Here is a 16,834-nt window from a genome sequence, read left to right as displayed (position 1 = left end):
GACCTGGGGAGACCCAGCAATTGTCTGTTACCATGGCGACAGACCTGGGGAGACCCAACAATTGTCTGTTACCATGATGACCGACCCGGGAAGACCTAAACCATTGTGTATCACCATGGCGACAGACCTGGGAAGACCCAACAATTGTCTGTTACCATGATGACAGACTCGGGGAAGACCTGAACCATCGTCTGTCACCATGGTGACAGACCTGGGGAGACCCAAACAATTATCTGTCACCATGGCGACACACCTGGGGAGACCCAAACAATTATCTGTCACCATGGCGACACACCTGGGGAAGACCTGAACTATCGTCTGTTACGATAGTAATGGTGAAAGACCCAGAAAGACTGAACAAGTGTCTGTTACCATGGTGACAGACTCGGGGAGGACCTGAACCATCGTCTGCTACCATGGTGACAGACCTCAACCATTTTTTGTTACCATGGTGACAGACCCAGGAAGACTTGAACAGTTTGTTCTGGAGGTCCAGAATAAAGTAGGTAGAAACAGAAGAGCTGTTTGTGAAAATGCAGCAAGAAAAGAAGAGGAATAAACTACATACTGGTTAAACTAGTTGAACTGAACAGTGAAGAAACTAGTTTCTACATAAAGGGGTTACTAACCACTACATACTTCCTGCAGAGCTTCAAAATAAGAGTCCATTTCAACAGCTTCCTGCTCTGAGTCGGGCTTTTATTTGAAAGGATTTTCCACTGAACATCTAACACAGAATCTACAGGTCAGATGTTCAAGCTGCCTGAGTTCATGATAACTTCAACCCTTCAGGGTCGCCTCTGCTTATTAGAGGAAATGCTGGATTCTATGGCACATCCTGTTGCATCGTGGGTAAATACTTGGCTGAGCTGCAGCTGAGCGAGCGAGGATTTTCACAATAAAAGCTTCTTAGCAGGTGTGGCAGGTTCGAACTATCGCAGTCAGGAGAAGGCTTGAGTCAACTGGCCAATTAGGGGGCCTCCTGAAGCAGTTGGGGGGGGGTCTCTTGGGGGGGCTCGTACATGCATTCATATGTGCTTGGGTGGTGTGCATCCTCCACTCCAGCTGGGATGAGTCCACACTAGGCTGGTGATGGCGGCTCCTGGCTGTGGACTCAATGTCCCAGAATGATGGAGGGGCTTCGACATTCATTCCTGAAAGAGAAAGACGGCAGTGAGACGGATGGACAGAGAGAGACAGAGAGGGACAGAGAAAGACTTAGACATTTTGCATATCCAAATGGAAAAGCAAATAACTTAGGAGCAGTAAGCCCAAATTACATTATTTGAAAGCTAAGACCTTCTAGTTTCGATTGGGTGAGTAGAACACAGAACAAGCCGCATCAGTTCAAACATGACTCAAAGTTTATTCTGGAAAATGATAGGTCATTTTTGAACAGCAGTAATAAAGACATTCTTGAGAAAAAGTGGGTCTAATTGTATTATATTTGTTCTACATCATGTCAGCCACAAATGCAGAACATTTCAGACCTCCAGCTATAACAGTTCCAGAGCTGTGAGGTTTTGAACTTTTAGTGTCACCAGCGTCTCCAGACCTCTCCAAATTGTGCCAAATGCTTTTATTATGCTTTGCTTTACTATTTGACCCACAGAATAACACTGAAGCATTTTGAAGCAAGTATTTTCCACTTTTTTTTCAGAATCTGTGTATAAAACCAAATGTAACATTTTCACACCTGCAATAACATAATAATCTATAAAAATAGTGAAACTGCTGCTTTTCAAGCTGAAATAAGCCCCAGCGCCTTTTCTGAGCTGTCTTTTGTTTTCATTCTGCCTTAGGCATCTTATTAAAACAAAATCAGCGTCCAAACTTGAAATAAAAACATTGGACTGTTGTTATTATTCAAGCTTGGAGCTGCAGGCATTGATCCACACTCAGCTGAGTTTCACTCTTACGCCAGTCTGTAACACGGCTCTGCTTTATATAAACCAGCCATGTCTAGCCTGGTTTAAAACCTTATTTCATTGGCTGCAAAGCCAAACAGCCATTGTGGTCTCGACCAATAACAGCAGGACTCTAGGAGGCGTATTATCGCTCTACACGCTCGAAATTTCAGCGACTGTATCCGGTTCAAATCACGTCATAAAAAGATGCGACACTTTTGTCTTGTAGGTAAGAAGACGACGTAAAGAACCATATCAGACATCACAGCATTAGAAGTAAATATTAGCAAGATGCTAAGCATTAGCTATGACCAGCTAACCTTTCTGATGTCAACATCCGGACGTTACGTGGCCATTTTCTCCTCATAGAATATTTTTTTTATGAATATGCTGGATTACGTTTAATCTGATGGACGAATGTAAACAATTGAAGGTTGGATTTCTAAAACGGCTTCTGGACGCCTTCAAAGGGAGGTTGTTGTGGCTCCTTTGTCATATCTATGGTTTACCATGCTGCTATATCTGTGATATTTGTGCTTTAATGCCTGTTGTGTCCATAAAATAATCTTGGTGTTTGAATTGTGGAGAATCTAAGCTTTCCAACGATGTCTATATTGGTAAACATTTGTAATTTTCATGCATTCTGAATTATTAGTTGGATTTTAACCACTGACACTAACAGATGGTGCAGTCATCATCAGCGGCATGCAAACATGCAGTGAATGCCAAGAAGAGCCTGAGGTTCATAGCGCCTCCTGCAGGTGGGTTTCAGGAACTGAAATGTCAATGATGAGATGAGGACAGGAGGAGGTAAAGGAAACATCTACTGATGGACCAGTGGAGCGTTGAAAACCACCATCCTATGAACCAGTGATCCCAAACCCATCGACTCATCCAGAGACTCTGGTTAAAGTCTTCCAGCTAATTGCGTCCAGTCCGTGCATCATCCAGTAGACCGCCCCTAGCAGCTGGTTGAGCATGCATCCTGCAGCGGTGGAGAGAACCAGAACCAGCAGACTCCTTATGGACTAGGTGTTTAAGTTTGTGCTCAGATGAAGCCCTTCCTCCGGGTGAGCTGTATTTTGTAACCATGGTAACAGGCCATTCATCTGTTAATGGTTGTTTAGATGAACACAGGATCCACAGGCTTGATTGGTTTAAAATCACGTCTAACCAATCAGAACAGCCAACTGGTAGAGAAAGGCCATGCAAGCAGAACTTCTGGAGGCTCATTGCCCAGGCAGCCAATCAGCAGGCATCGTTACCTGTGACATCACTGATTGGCCATGTGATCGGGAGAGACCTCTGTTTCTTTATGGACAACGACTCTGGTAACGGACAGTTCGGGATGCTGCCTCCGAGCCTCGCTGAGAGCAGCCGCCAGGGCCTTGAGAAGAGACAGGACAGTCAGAACCCAGAGGGGAGCAGCTCTGGACCAGGTCCTGGTTTTACTCTGTCCTGTTCCGTTTACCCAGCTGGACGTTTCAGTCTGCAGGACCCACCATCCTGCAGTTTCCAGGTGTCTCCCTGGTCTACCTCCCTACATCCCTTTAACAGTTTCTGGTGCGGTTGATGGTTACTCTACCTGTTCATGGTCTTCTTCTGTCTCTCCAGAGATCACAATTCTTTTCTCCACTCTGGTTTCTGAAACTCCTCCTTTCACCATCTGGGGAACAAGAACCAGCAGAAGATCATAAGACCATAAGAAACAGGACATTTTTTTCCACTTCTGAATGTTGCAGAGTCGTGAAGTCTAAGGTGTCCCCAACCCGATTCCCGTCCTCCAAGGTGGTCTTAGTCTATGGATGCTGGCTTTGACCTAAAGACCAGCTCTACTGGATTATTCTGAGGTTTCTCATGACCTGTAGGGTGGATGTGTTGAGGTAGCCATGACGATACCTTGGTGATGTGAGTGGTGGTGGTGGTGTTGGAAGTCTCTGCAGTGAAGGTCTGGGAGCTCAGCAGGAGACCAGCGGGGGGATCAGAGTCCACTTGACTCTGGAAAACATGAGGAAAACCATCAGGGAGGGAGAACCATGTCTGAAGGAGCCATAAGCTCAGTTAAACTGGTGTAGAAATGGTGGAGGTCCGACTGAAGTCAAAAATGAAATCAGGACATTTCTAGCAACATCTGAAATGTGAAATGAAATCTGAAAACATTGATCTCTGTGAGAAGAATATGTCATGATTCCTGCTTCTAGTGCTGGTTTGATTCATCATTCAACACACCTGTCAGCTCCGCCCCATTTTCAATCAGCCTCCAACAGATTCAACTGCTCACCTGGCTATATAACACCTCTCAGACCAGTCACTAGTGCCAGATTATTAAGAGCCATGGGTGAGTTTAATCCAGTGTTCCTGTAAGCTGTCTGCCTGATTCTGCCTCCTGATTCTCTGAGCCTACCTGAGCGCTATCGGACCTGTCATAGTGTGTTTATGGATCTCTGACCTGTTATCTGTAACCTGACCTTGCTCCCGGATGCTCCCCTGAAATTGCCTCTACTTCTTAGATCTGACTCGGGACCGTCTCTTGGACCCCATACTCTGGTTTGCCCCCTTAGTTATTCTGCCTGTCTCTGCTCTCATGGATCTGACTCTGTGCAATCCCCTGCACCAACCATTACCTGTCAAAGAAGGATTCCTCCTAATCAACCAGGAAAAATTCAGGAATACTCTAAGGTTCACCAGTGGCGTCACAAGCCAACTGGCATCTTCAGAAACTCAAAGGTTGCTGTCACAATCAAGACGGTTAGTAAACCAGAATCCAGCATTAGAAATGTTGCCCTCTGTCTGGTCATTTAACCGTCCAATCTCCTTCCAGAAGTTTTGGTTGCCGGCTCTGGTGAATCCCTCCTGACCTGTGGCAGTTTCATATTCCAGGAAACTTTTAAAATGTCAATTGTTGTTCTGGTTTAAACCTACAGAATAAATCTTTGATATGGTCGGCTGGTCTCTTAATGCAATTGATCAAATTTTCTTCACAGGGAGTTTAAAACAGATCACTGATCATGTCCAACCAATCAGAACAGCCAACTGGTAGAGAAAGGCCATGCAAGCAGAGCATCTGGAGGCTCATTGCCCAGGGTAAGGGAGAACAGTCGTGTCTAGATGGTGTTTTTTTTTCTCTGGATCCACAATGGATTCCTGGCAGAAGTGGAAGATTGTGAGCCTGACTATGATGCCTGTCGTGGACGTAGAATTGGGTTTTTGATAACAGGTTTTCTACGGTTTGGAGTTGGTGGGTACCGGGCATATCGTGAAATTTGGAAGGTGGGGTTTTAACAGGCTACCTGGAATGTGCTATAAACACTCAGACTGAGATGTTAAAGGAGCAGAACCGTAAACTGGTTGCGATCTTTGCACAGGATCGCAGGCTGGCTGCGGTTCCTGGACTCAGAGGTGAAATGGTATAATCTTGGAGAAAGTCGCAAGCTTGGGATTTTGGCAGAGTGGAAGAAAAAATCTGTTATTGCGTTTCCGCAGGTTGAGACTCCAGCAATAACTCTGAAGGCTGACAGGAAAATGAACAGCCAGCACAACGATTCGGCTCGCCGCCGGCCTTCAGAGGCCTTTATCTGAGCAACTCTCCCTGGATGACATGACAGAGGCTCTGCCCTCTGCCCCCCCGTCCCCTGAAGACATCTGTGAAGCTGCCTTGTTGGTGGGATGACAAACTGTTACATCTGTCAAGGACATTGACCCAAGGCTTCATGCACTTGCTCAGATAGGATGCATGCACCTCTCAAGGCCTCGGACACCGTGTCCCCTCCGTCTGTATTTTGTCTCTGTGGTTTTTCCATCTTGGATGGGCTTTACTGAAACTGAAATTTCACCCTACAGGGGTGCCACTCCAGGCTGGGTGACAATTAAAGAAAATCTTGAAGAACCACCACAGAATCCCAGGCTGAAGAAGACTTAGTGTCTCTGGTTACCATTGCTTTCTCTGAGTGATGAATACACACCCAAGCTTTCAGGTGGACACAAACTTACCAAAACTTCTAGACCATCCCAAAATGACCTGGAAAAAGCACTCCGGTCTGTTTAATAGGAATCGGAACATTCGGATAGACATTCGGAAACAATGGCCTTAATTGGAAACCACCAGATCAGAACAACTGCTGACCTTAATGAACACAAAGAACCATCTAATATTTATCCAAATACATCTTACTGACCCTTGATACTTTTGGGAGAATATTTTGTGGACTAACATGATCAAAGTAGACCTCTCTAGAAGGCGTGTAAAACCTTACATCATGTGTAAAACCTTTACATAAAGTTCTGACTTATCAGGGTGTCCTGGAACCAGTGTGACTGATGTTGACTATAAGGACATGATGTCTGACTGCTACCATGGACAAATGAAAGACGTCCTCACCCCTGGAGCTTCGTATGTCAGAGTCTTCCTCATCACTGGGACCTCCTGAAAAAGGAAACAATGGTTCCTTTATATTAATGGGATACATAGCAGAGCCAGACTGGTTAGACTGGTACAGAGGAAAGATCTCGCTGGGAGAGAGGTTCTCAGTCAGAGAGATTGTATTGGGTGAGACAAAACGTTTCACCTGGACAGGTCAAACAGAGACTGAGGACTGGGTCGATGACACAAGGGTCTCAGGGAAGAGGATCAGCTGGGAAAAGTCCTACTGGGTAAGAGGGTATCTGTGGGACAGAATGTCTCAGTGGAGCAGAGCGACTTAGTGGGGGAAGACCTCTTCCCTCACCGGGACAGGTCTCACTGGGACAGGTCTCACCGGGATAGGTCTCACCGGGACAGATCTGTGGGGGGGTTATGGATGTCTCCATGGTTACCTCCTGCAGAGGTCTGGACTCGTCCAGTTGGGTGGGACTGGCTGATCGCTGGGACGTGAGGTGAGGTAAAGTTGGGGACGGGGAGTTTTCCTCAAAGGTCCACTCTCCTTCTTCCTGGGAGACGTCTGACTCCCCGTCGTCATGGTAACGACCGCAGTCCTCATCGGCATCGTTAACCTCTCTCACTGCAGCCTCCACCGACTCCTCGACCGCAGTCTGAGCTAGCACGCTGATGACGTCTTCATCACTGCTACACTCATCACTGCCATCATCATCTTCCTCATCATCATCACTGGACTCATGTCTATCTACAAAGGTGTTATCATCTTCAGCCCTGTCCTCATGGCCAGGCCACTGCTGTGTGACGTCCTCATCATCATCATCATCATCATCATCATGGGCCCGGCCATTTCCTGGTGGAGGGGGAGGGGGGTTAATGGGGGGTGGGCCGATGGGTGTTGGTGCTACCTTATAGTGCTCTGTGGCCGGCTGGTCCTGCTCCATGGACTCTGGGACGATGAAGACTGTCTCCACTTTCTCTGATGTCTGAAACAGAAAGGAGACACATTGAGGAGACCAGGTCCAAAGGGGGGACGGGTTCCCTGCTTTAACCTCTGTCTCATCTCCATAATCCTGTGGGATGATGTGTTGAGGAAAAGACATGATATAAAACTACTAACTCTCAACTAACCCTAACTCTGTTTTTCTCTAATGGGACAAATCAACAAATGTCCAGTTTTGACTCCTTAGTCTTATCTTGTTTGATGTCTGTTAATCTCATAAATTGCCATAAACTCAGCCTTCCTGTCTCAGATTAAAGGTGGACAGACTGTCGTCCAGGAACCAGTGATGATGTTCCTGGTTTGGTTCATTTCTGTTGGCAGACACAGGTCAAGGACTGGACAGACGAGAGGACATGGAGACAAATGGTGACACGACAGGTCACATTCTGGACAGGTGGACAACTAGCTAACATGATGGACAGATGATGGCAGGGGGACAGTGGTGTGGACGGCACCTTAAGCAGGTTGTGTTCTCTGAAGGTCTCTTGTTCCCTGGCGGACTTCAGCAGAGCCGTGAGTTCTGGAGACATCTCATCAAACGAGGGTTTGGGCTGTAGAGAACCAACAGACCGGGATGAGGGAACCGACAGGACAACATGGACACACTCAGGTTAGGGACAGGGGGTCTGAAGCCATGCAAACAGGAGCTCTGAGTGCGAACAGGGGGCTCTGACCAGATCCTTGTATAAATGGGTTCTGATGAAGGTTCTTCTGTGGTTGAAGCAGCAGTTATCTTCCAGTTTCTCTGTTTAAACCCTCTGACAGATCTTTGATAGACGACTTACAGTTTGGGTTATAATCTGACAAACTTTGGATCAAACTCCAAAAGCAGCAGAATCAAATGCACATCAGGAACCGGCTGAAGTTCTGAACCGTCGGCCACATTCTGACGTCTAAACTGTTTTAGTCGGTTGGTTCCACCCAGGAGACGGTTACAAGCCATTAAGTCTAAACATCGACTGCCACGATCAGCTACTGATCAGCAACCGTTACGTATATTAGCTGCGACATATGAATCAAGATGCTATGACCGAAAACAAGGTGTTCAGGCTGACGTAGAACTAACTGGCCTGCAGAAGATAACGGAAAAAACACCGATTTTAAGACAGGATTTTTTTTAGAAATAGAAATTTTCTAACTTTTGGGACAATATGGTCTGATAAAGAGAACATTTATATACATGTTTAAGCCAGAATGATTTGAAATTTAAATATGACTTCCCTACGACTTTAAGCTCACTTTGTACTGTAGTTCTGATGGAGGTTGTAGAGCAGAACATCTGTAACCAGGTGTGAGGTGGGAGTCGCTGTGTAGTTTGAAGAGTTCTTACACTGAGGTCTAATGGCTAAAACTATCGATAAGACGATCTATGCTGCAGATGAACATACATAATGTTAACAGATGAACATGAACTTCTAGAAAACCAGAGCTGGATGAGGGAAGGAGCCATCAGAAGCAATCCCTCCCCGTCCCTAAGGCTCCTGTTTGTCTAAAAGGAGGCCCCCTGCAGTGAGGACAGACCACCTCGCAGCGTTTTATCCTGTTCCAAAGCAGCACCCAACGAGGCGGAACGCACCCCACAGGTCCTGAGCACCTAACCCCACAAGACTGTGAGGGCCCTGTCACCCCTTAGCCTCGTGAGACCATCCTGATCTCGCGAGCTTTCAAGGTTTCACTCGCAGATCAGTCTGGAGACTCTCCGTTGAAGAAAATTTGGAGCCGTTCACCAAACGAACGTCCAATCAGCGTTGGCTTTGAGGCGGGTTGAGGTGTGACGCANCGGCGTTCCCCTTTAAGGCTGCGTGGCTCCAAGGCTGCAGCGCCGCAACCTCAGAAAGAAAGAATCTTCAGAAATACCAGAAGATTTTTAGAGAAAATCAAAAGCCTCAAATAAGGTGAAGAAGGACAAACAACGAAAGCAGCAGAGCAGGAGCACTGAGGTATAACAGCTCCATTCAGCCAATCAGAATGAAAGCAGGGAGGAAGTTAAAGGAAAAAAACAGGAAGGAAAACCAGCAGCAATTCCCCGTGCTCCATTTTGGTCAGAAAAGCAGCAACAAAATGGTCTCTGGGAGGAAGTGAAGGAGGAGTGGGCGGAGCTTAAGTAAGGCGAAACTGAACACTGGGACTCCTCACTGCCCCCTGCTGGAGAACGCTCAACCCAGAACCAGACATGAAGGACCGGGGGCCTCATGAACAAAGCCTACAGGATGTCAGAGAGAATAAACGAAGATGTCCTAAAGACAGAGAGAGGACAGGACAGTTGGACACGTCCAACTGTTGGTGACAGGTCATCGACCGGAACCAATGGACCAATCAGGTCATTATTGTTTCATCATGGATTCATTTACTGTTCATCAAGTCTCTTATCGTCTTTACTTCATTAACAGTTTCACAGACTGACCTCTAGGTGTCATTAAAGTAGCCCGTTACCGTAGAAACGGGTATGTGCGGCTCATGTAGCTGCATGTTTGGTACATGAGGCCCCCAAGTCAGCAGGATGTCAGCATCCAGGTATCGCCTCATTATCTCCTCTGTTTGCTGGTGGAGATTCTCAGTCATCCAGGTCAGAGTCGTTCCAAAAACGTTAAAATCAATCCACTGGACTTTGTTTCCAAGTTTGAAGACGTTTCTCTTCCATTCAGGAAGCTTTTTCATTTCTAAATGTCATTAATAGCGTTTAGTTCCAGGTATTTCTGACATTTTGAATTAAAAAATCTTCCTGGATGGAAGAGAAACGTCTTCAAACTTGGAAATAAAGTCCAGTGGATTGATTTTAACGTTTTTTGGAATATCTAATCTGTTCTAAATGGGCCATTCGTTGTCCTGGAGGATCTCTGACCGTCACCTTTAGGACAGGAGTCATGGGACCGGACCTTCTGATTCTGTGGGACGGGACGGAAAGCTGCTCGTTCTCTCAGCTGTTCAGTTTTACGCCTCACCTCGTTCTTCAGTGCTGCAGCAGGATGTTGATGATCCTCCCATTAACATATATTACTGGATAGGACCTGCCCAGTCAGCCGCTGATGGCAGTGACCTGGACGACCATTCTGACCCGTTCATGTCAACAGAACCAGGCGGTTCTAAAGCAGAATGAGCCGCTGGAACTAGAACCTCGTTTATTATCACATTTTTAGAAAATCTAAATAAAATAAATGTTATTTCTCTCTAAACATGAATCCATTAGCAGTGTGGGAAGGGAGTGCTATAAAGAACTATTCTATATAGATTCTATCAGCTCATTATAACAGATCTACAGCGCTGACAACCTTTCACCAAAGAGATTTTGAAATAGTTGTCAGGGTGAGATGAGGACTAAAATATCTGCATCTTAAATATACTGTAAACTCTATTTACTAATTAATCTATGCATTTAAAGTAAAATAAACAATGTAAAATAATAAGTTATAACTGAATGACTGGCACTCATACAGGAACCATTGAAATCGAACACCATGGAAACTAAACTATGAATATTTGGTAATAGGTTAGCGATTTAAAACCTTAACTCCTTATTTTATTAGTTTGTTTTTTATTTTTACAAATGACCAAACGGCTAAAAATTCAGAGCTTCTAGGAGGCTGTAGATCTATAAAACCCACTGTGACGCGAGACGGCACTTCTCTGCATGTTTCATTTAGAAAATGTGATGGAAATTAAATCTTTAAACATATTTAATGAACTAAAATAAGGATAAATGAATAAGATGAGCGATAATAAACTGAGAACATCGCTGTGGTTCCTCCTCTATCAATCCTGGGCGGCTGATCTTTGGAAAAATAAAACACAACAGATCTTTATGTGAGGAAATTTATGTTGGTTTAATTCGTCCTAAAATCCAACGGTAGATTATTCAACTAGACTGAGTGATAATTATTTAACTTGTGAGAAAAAGATGAACTAAAACTGGGACTAAATCAGGAGGTTAAACTAGAGCAAACCAGGACTAAAAGCTCTAGATGTAGAGAAAACAAGTCATTAGATGTCAGTTAGAGGTGATCCTGCACTCAGTCTCAACATAATTATCTAAACTAGCTGGAAATTTCTATTCATATTTACTGCAGTTCTAGATTGTTTCAAATCTTCATTAACTTACAAAGTTAATCATTTTATTCCAGATAAAATAAAAGTTATAATAACATCCCTCCTAATAGCTGCTGCTGCTCTTTTTCCAATATCTGTGGCAGTGAATTATGGGCTGGTTAAAAAACACGGCCTGGATCTGAACCTGGGATTTCCTTTCTGTTAGCTCTAAGGTGGAGTTGAAAACGCGGACTGGATTTTTATCAGCATGGTATTTATATATATATATATATATATATATATATATATATATATAAATAAGTGGAATGGAGTTGAGTTTTAAAGTCCATCTGTCCATCTGGCCTCGATGCTGACGTTTCTAAACTATCGGCTAATAAACGAGGGGTCATGTGACTCCGGTCACCTGGGGCCTCGGGCGGTCTGCCCCCCCCCCCCAGCAGAACCAGGGCAACAAGAAATAAGCTTTAGCTGTTGATAATAGAGCAGGTAAGACATCAACACTAGAGGCCAGACGCTAACACAGCCTATCCAGTTAAACTAGCTTAAAACAATTATTCTAAATTAATGAATTTAGACTCTGTTAACCCTTTATAAACTTCACTAATGAATTACTAACTTTGAGTATTGAAATCCATGTTAACCTTTAAATTAATACTTTAAACTGTTGTTTATTTCTTTCATGTGAACTTTGCTTATTTCTTCTTATATTTCAGTTTAATCAGATTTTAAATTGTCAAATCAACTTGTTCTACTTATATAGTTTATGTCCCCTTCAGTAATACACATCAATGGGTTCTCCTCATGCTTGTTTCCATGCCAACCAGCGTACCACTCTGGACGTGGAAGGCGAGGTCCTAGGGGCGGGGTTAAACACGCCTGGAGGAGCCAGAGGTGACATCATAAAGACTCCTCCCCCTTCCCTGCTGGCTTCACAGATACTGATGACTTCACAGATGCCAGCCAGTGGCTCCAGGGGTGACGTTGGCGTCTTCATCTCAAGGATGGCGACTAGCGGTTCTCCTGTGATTCCATCAACGGTGGGAAACACAGGGATCGTCCTGTCGAAGTGACCGCGATTAATGGTGATGTCATCTTCAGACAGCATGGAGAGGACTCCAGTGGCCGTGTCATAACTCCGCCCCTTTGTGTAGTCCTTCTCTCTGATTGGGTGTGCAGCTTCTTCATTTGTCATAAACCCATCCCCCTCCTGGATCAGCCAATCAGGTGACAAAGACAGAGGTAAAGGTAGAGGAAAACTCCACAGCGGATCTAAGAAAATTCTAGTTGAACTGTTGATGTGTTCTCCTGAGGTTCTAACAGCACTTTACTGGAACTATCCAAAGGTTCCTTTAAGGTTCTCTGAGATCTCTGGTGGAAAAGCATAGATTCAGCCGAGGTTCTATCATAACCCAACCAGAGCAAAGTATGTGTTCTGCCACGGTTCTATCAAACCTGCATGAACTTTCTGAAGATTATTCTAAGGCTCAGTTAAAATTCTACTAGAACTCTTCATAGCTTTTGCCAGGGTTCTATCAAACCTTCCTGGAATTGGTTTGTCAAGGTTCTTTCTAAACCCTACTGGAACACTTTAGATGTTCTAAGGTTCTGTGAGAATCCTACATGTTGAAATGTTCTTCTGAGGATCTACCCAACCATTAGCACTGTTCCTCCAAGGTTCTATCCATCCTACTGAATTTTTCCAAAGCCCTGCAAACACCTTCAAAGACCACAGACCATAAGTTCTGACAACTCCCCGCATCAGGATGTCACCGGTCTCTGTTCTGGGTCACCTCACCTCCTCCGGCTCCAGAGGTTCGATCATCGGAGCGTCGTTGGCTCTCCTCAGTGGAGACGAGGCCAGACGTTTTTCCCACTCCGTCATTCCGCCTCCTCCTTGGTCTCCCTCCAAGAAGGAGCGTCTCAGAGCACTGATGGTGGTCTGAACGTTCTCCTCAGGACTTCCCAACGTCTCCTATAAAGAACATCAGGAGGTCAAAGGTTGATATCTCTAAAGACTTGGAGGACAACAGGAGATATAGATTCCCTGTTGGACAAGGACTGACCTGGAGACTATTCATTGGTTAGTGGAAAACCTGTTTTTCTTACCTGATGTACTAAAGACATGGGATGTCCTAGATTAGGGGCCAACAGGGACCAGTAACCAAGTAGAATGTGTCCTGGCCTCCCTACTGAAGGTACCTTACTACCTTCATGTCTTATATTGATATGCGGAGCCACACAGAAAGTTCTACATTGACAATGATTTAAAATGAAGGCGTTTCCCTTTTAGCTCCACCTATACGAAGGTAGGAGTTTAAATCTGATGCTTCTGCACCCTGCAGCTCCAAACTCTGGAGTGGTTCTGTGGGTCAATTGATATATTGAACAATAAACAGTTTCACAGTTTAGTCTTTGGTTTAATGCTTTTGTTCTGTGCAACCAGGAATGAAAAGTGGCCTATCTAGTGGGAGTTTACATCCTTTAGACCAGTACGACCAGTTACTGTAAATTGAATGGTCTGATTCTGAGGCCCAATGTGATGTTTCTGAAGAACTGACCCATTTCATCAGTAGGTTGATTCTCCTGGATCTAACCTGAACAATTTGACGAGTTTCTTCCTGTTATTGTGGAAATATGTTGTATTTGATCACTCTTTGATTTTAAATGTTCTTATAAGTGTTGTAGTCAAGACCACAACAACCGATACCGAGGAGTATCCTCGACCTCTAAAGGTCTTTGCCTTGTCTCTGTTTCGACCTTCAAAAGTCTTGGCCTTGTCTTGGTCTCAACCTCTAAAGGTCTTTGCCTTGTCTTGGTGTTGACCCCCAAAAGTCTTGGCCTTGTCTTGGTCTCAACCTCCAAAGGCCTTGGACTTGTCTCAGGCTAGACCTCCCAAGGTCTTCGGTTTGTTGCAGTCTCAACTACTAAAGCTCTTGGCCTTGTTTTTGTCTCCACCTCTATAGGTCTTTGTCTTGTTTCGGTCTCAACTACCAAAGGTCTTGTCCTTATCTCGGTCTTGCTACCCCTTGGTCTCGGTTGGTGTGGTCTTGACTACCACACCAGCTCTAAGACAATGAGACCTGCTAACATGGAGACGCCAGCATGCTGGACTCTGGACACATTAGGTTTACCTGAGTTTTCAGATCTTCATCCTGATCAGACTGTCGGACAGACAAATGAGACAGAGAGGTCAGGATGTGTCCACAGTGGACAGGTTACCTATACAGGGATTTGACAGGTGTGTACCTCAGTTATTGTGAGGTCGCCATCAACAGCTGTGTCAGTCAGCTCAGTCTGAAAATAAAAACAAGCAAAGACTTGTTAGTCTGCAAACAAGTGGAGTCAGGTATCATCAAGGTTGGGGAGGGATTACCTTGGTGTCCTGTTTCTGTGGAGTCGGTGGACTTTCTGGAGAAACCTCAGTAACTTTCATCTCCTTCTCCTTCGGCTGCTGCTCCTCTGACGCCTCCTCCACCAGAAGCAACAGAACCTCCTCAACTGAAAGGAGAAGAGAACCAGGCAGAAACTCTCACAGCTGAATGTCTTTACCCCTCCTTGATCCAAGAGACCCTTTCCTGTTGCTGCCTTTAAAGAAACCATTGGTAGTTTGTGTGGAAAATGTGACTCATCTTTACATCTCTGAGCTGAAACTGAAGTCAGAAAACTACCAGTTTTAGTCCGTGAGGCAGACACCCTGTCTACTTTTAAGGCTAGGCTTAAAACTTTCCTTTTTGATAAAGCTTCTAGTTAGAGTGGCTCAGGTTATCCTGATCTATCTCTATAGTTCTGCTGCTATAGGCTTAGACTGCTGGAGGACATAGGGACCCCTTTTTCATCATTCTGCTTCATTCTATCTCTATTCTCCCACTCTGCAGAATCTGTTAGTTCAATCTCTAGTTTCTGCTCTCTGCTTTTTCTCATAGACAGGTATGGGGCATTGCAGGCTAACAAAAGAAGCCAACCGACCCCCATTCCAAAGCGGTGGAACCGTTCTTAGGGAGCAACTTACATGATTTTTTTTGTTTGTTTTTTTAGTTTTTAGCACTAGTGGCTCGAACTGTTGTGATTTTAATTTATTTTTATTAAATGTTATCTGCGGTTTCATTGCCTGCATTAATTTGTGTCGACCTTGTTTCTTTTAATCTGATAGTTGTGTCCATATTTCCCAGAATCCCTCCTTCCTCTGTCGTGCCTCTAACTCCTCCTCCTCTCTGGTTGCTATGGCCGCAGATGGTTTTGGGTCAGTTTGTAGCTGACTTTCAGATAAACTAAAAAGCAGGAAATCTTTTAGCACATGATGAATGTTTATAATTTTATATCCTTCATCTGACTGCTGATTTGCAAATATCGATAAATAATAAATAAAACCTTGAAGATCCGCACGGCGCCTTCAAACACATGATTTTACTTCCTTTGAGTTTTTCTATTTGGAATTTGAAACTTTTTAAGGATTTCTATCAAACTCAGACATTTAGCAGCAAACAGGTTTTTGTCTTTAGAAGCAAAATTGAAGTCTGTCATTTTTCAGCTGCGTTAATCCAGAAGAGCTGCTTGATCTGCAGCTGCTCCTCTGATTGGTTAGTCTTACCTGGCTCCGCCCTGCTGTCCTGCAGCCTCCTCTCAGGTGTTACCGTGGTGATGTGGTCACTAACGGCGATGGCTTTAGATGCTCCGTAGAGTCCTGAGCCCATATCTGCACACACACACACACACACACACACCTTGGTGATGTCATCAGACAGCAAATCAACAGCCAGCAGTATCATAGCAACCACTGTGATGCTCATTGCCAGGGCAACAGCACAGGCAGCCAATCACAGCTCAGAGCACATGCGCAGCACCCATGGCCGGCCAATCAGAGCGGAGCCACATGATTCCTCATCGGGATGAAGATTCATGGTGAAGCACAGCAGGTGAGATGCCTTCTGCTCTACAAGGTTCTGCACGGTTCCACGGAGATCTGCACGTTCTAGAGGGTTCTACGGGTCTCTACAGGGTTCTATAGGGTTCCATGGAGATCTGCACATTCTAGAGGGTTCTATGGGTCTCTACAGGTTTCTATAGGGTTCCACATGGTGCCACGGAGATCTGCACGTTCTAGAGGGTTCTACAGTCTCTACAGGGTTCTTCACTTTCTAGAGGGTTCTACGGGTCTCTACAGGGTTCTATAGGGTTCCACGGAGATCTGCACGTTCTAGAGGGTTCTACAGTCTCTACAGGGTTCTGTACTTTCTAGAGGGTTCTACGGGTCTCTACAGGGTTCTATAGGGTTCCACATGGTTCCACGGAGATCTGCACGTTCTAGAGGGTTCTATGGTTCTCTACAGGGTTCTATAGGGTTCCACATGGTTCTACAAGGATCTGCACATTCTAGAGGGTTCTACGGGTCTCTACAGGGTTCTATAGGGTTCCACATGGTTCCACGGAGATCTGCACATTCTAGAGGGTTCTACGGGTCTCTACAGGGTTCTATAGGGTTCCACATGGTTCCACGGAGATCTGCACATT

General features: G+C 45.0%; 1 protein-coding gene across 4 annotated transcripts in view; it reads right to left on the bottom strand.

Annotated features, from left to right (window-relative positions):
- Positions 1-261: 261 nt before the first annotated feature.
- The window catches only part of LOC107100932 (protein 4.1-like), a 33,546-nt gene continuing 16,973 nt past the window's right edge, over positions 262-16,834 (bottom strand). For 2 of the 4 annotated variants that reach the window (XM_015399617.1, XM_015399619.1), the window contains 12 exons: positions 15,915-16,019; positions 14,700-14,824; positions 14,573-14,620; positions 14,458-14,487; positions 13,122-13,298; positions 7,738-7,833; positions 7,188-7,265; positions 6,286-6,330; positions 3,807-3,905; positions 3,493-3,573; positions 3,173-3,294; positions 262-1,154 (listed from right to left, as the gene is read on the bottom strand). In XM_015399617.1, the coding sequence (XP_015255103.1) occupies positions 3,181-3,294; positions 3,493-3,573; positions 3,807-3,905; positions 6,286-6,330; positions 7,188-7,265; positions 7,738-7,833; positions 13,122-13,298; positions 14,458-14,487; positions 14,573-14,620; positions 14,700-14,824; positions 15,915-16,019 (998 nt within the window). In that variant the 3' untranslated portion in view covers positions 262-1,154; positions 3,173-3,180. The remainder of the gene's footprint in view (positions 1,155-3,172; positions 3,295-3,492; positions 3,574-3,806; positions 3,906-6,285; positions 6,331-7,187; positions 7,266-7,737; positions 7,834-13,121; positions 13,299-14,457; positions 14,488-14,572; positions 14,621-14,699; positions 14,825-15,914; positions 16,020-16,834) is intronic. The other 2 variants (XM_015399621.1, XM_015399620.1) reach the window with 2 other exon arrangements.

Source organism: Cyprinodon variegatus, unplaced genomic scaffold (assembly GCF_000732505.1).
Source record: "Cyprinodon variegatus isolate N-32 unplaced genomic scaffold, C_variegatus-1.0 Scaffold1029, whole genome shotgun sequence".
Taxonomy (NCBI): Eukaryota; Metazoa; Chordata; class Actinopteri; order Cyprinodontiformes; family Cyprinodontidae; genus Cyprinodon; species Cyprinodon variegatus.
Note: the sequence above shows the minus strand (reverse complement) of the source record. Positions and strands in the feature narration are given on the sequence as shown.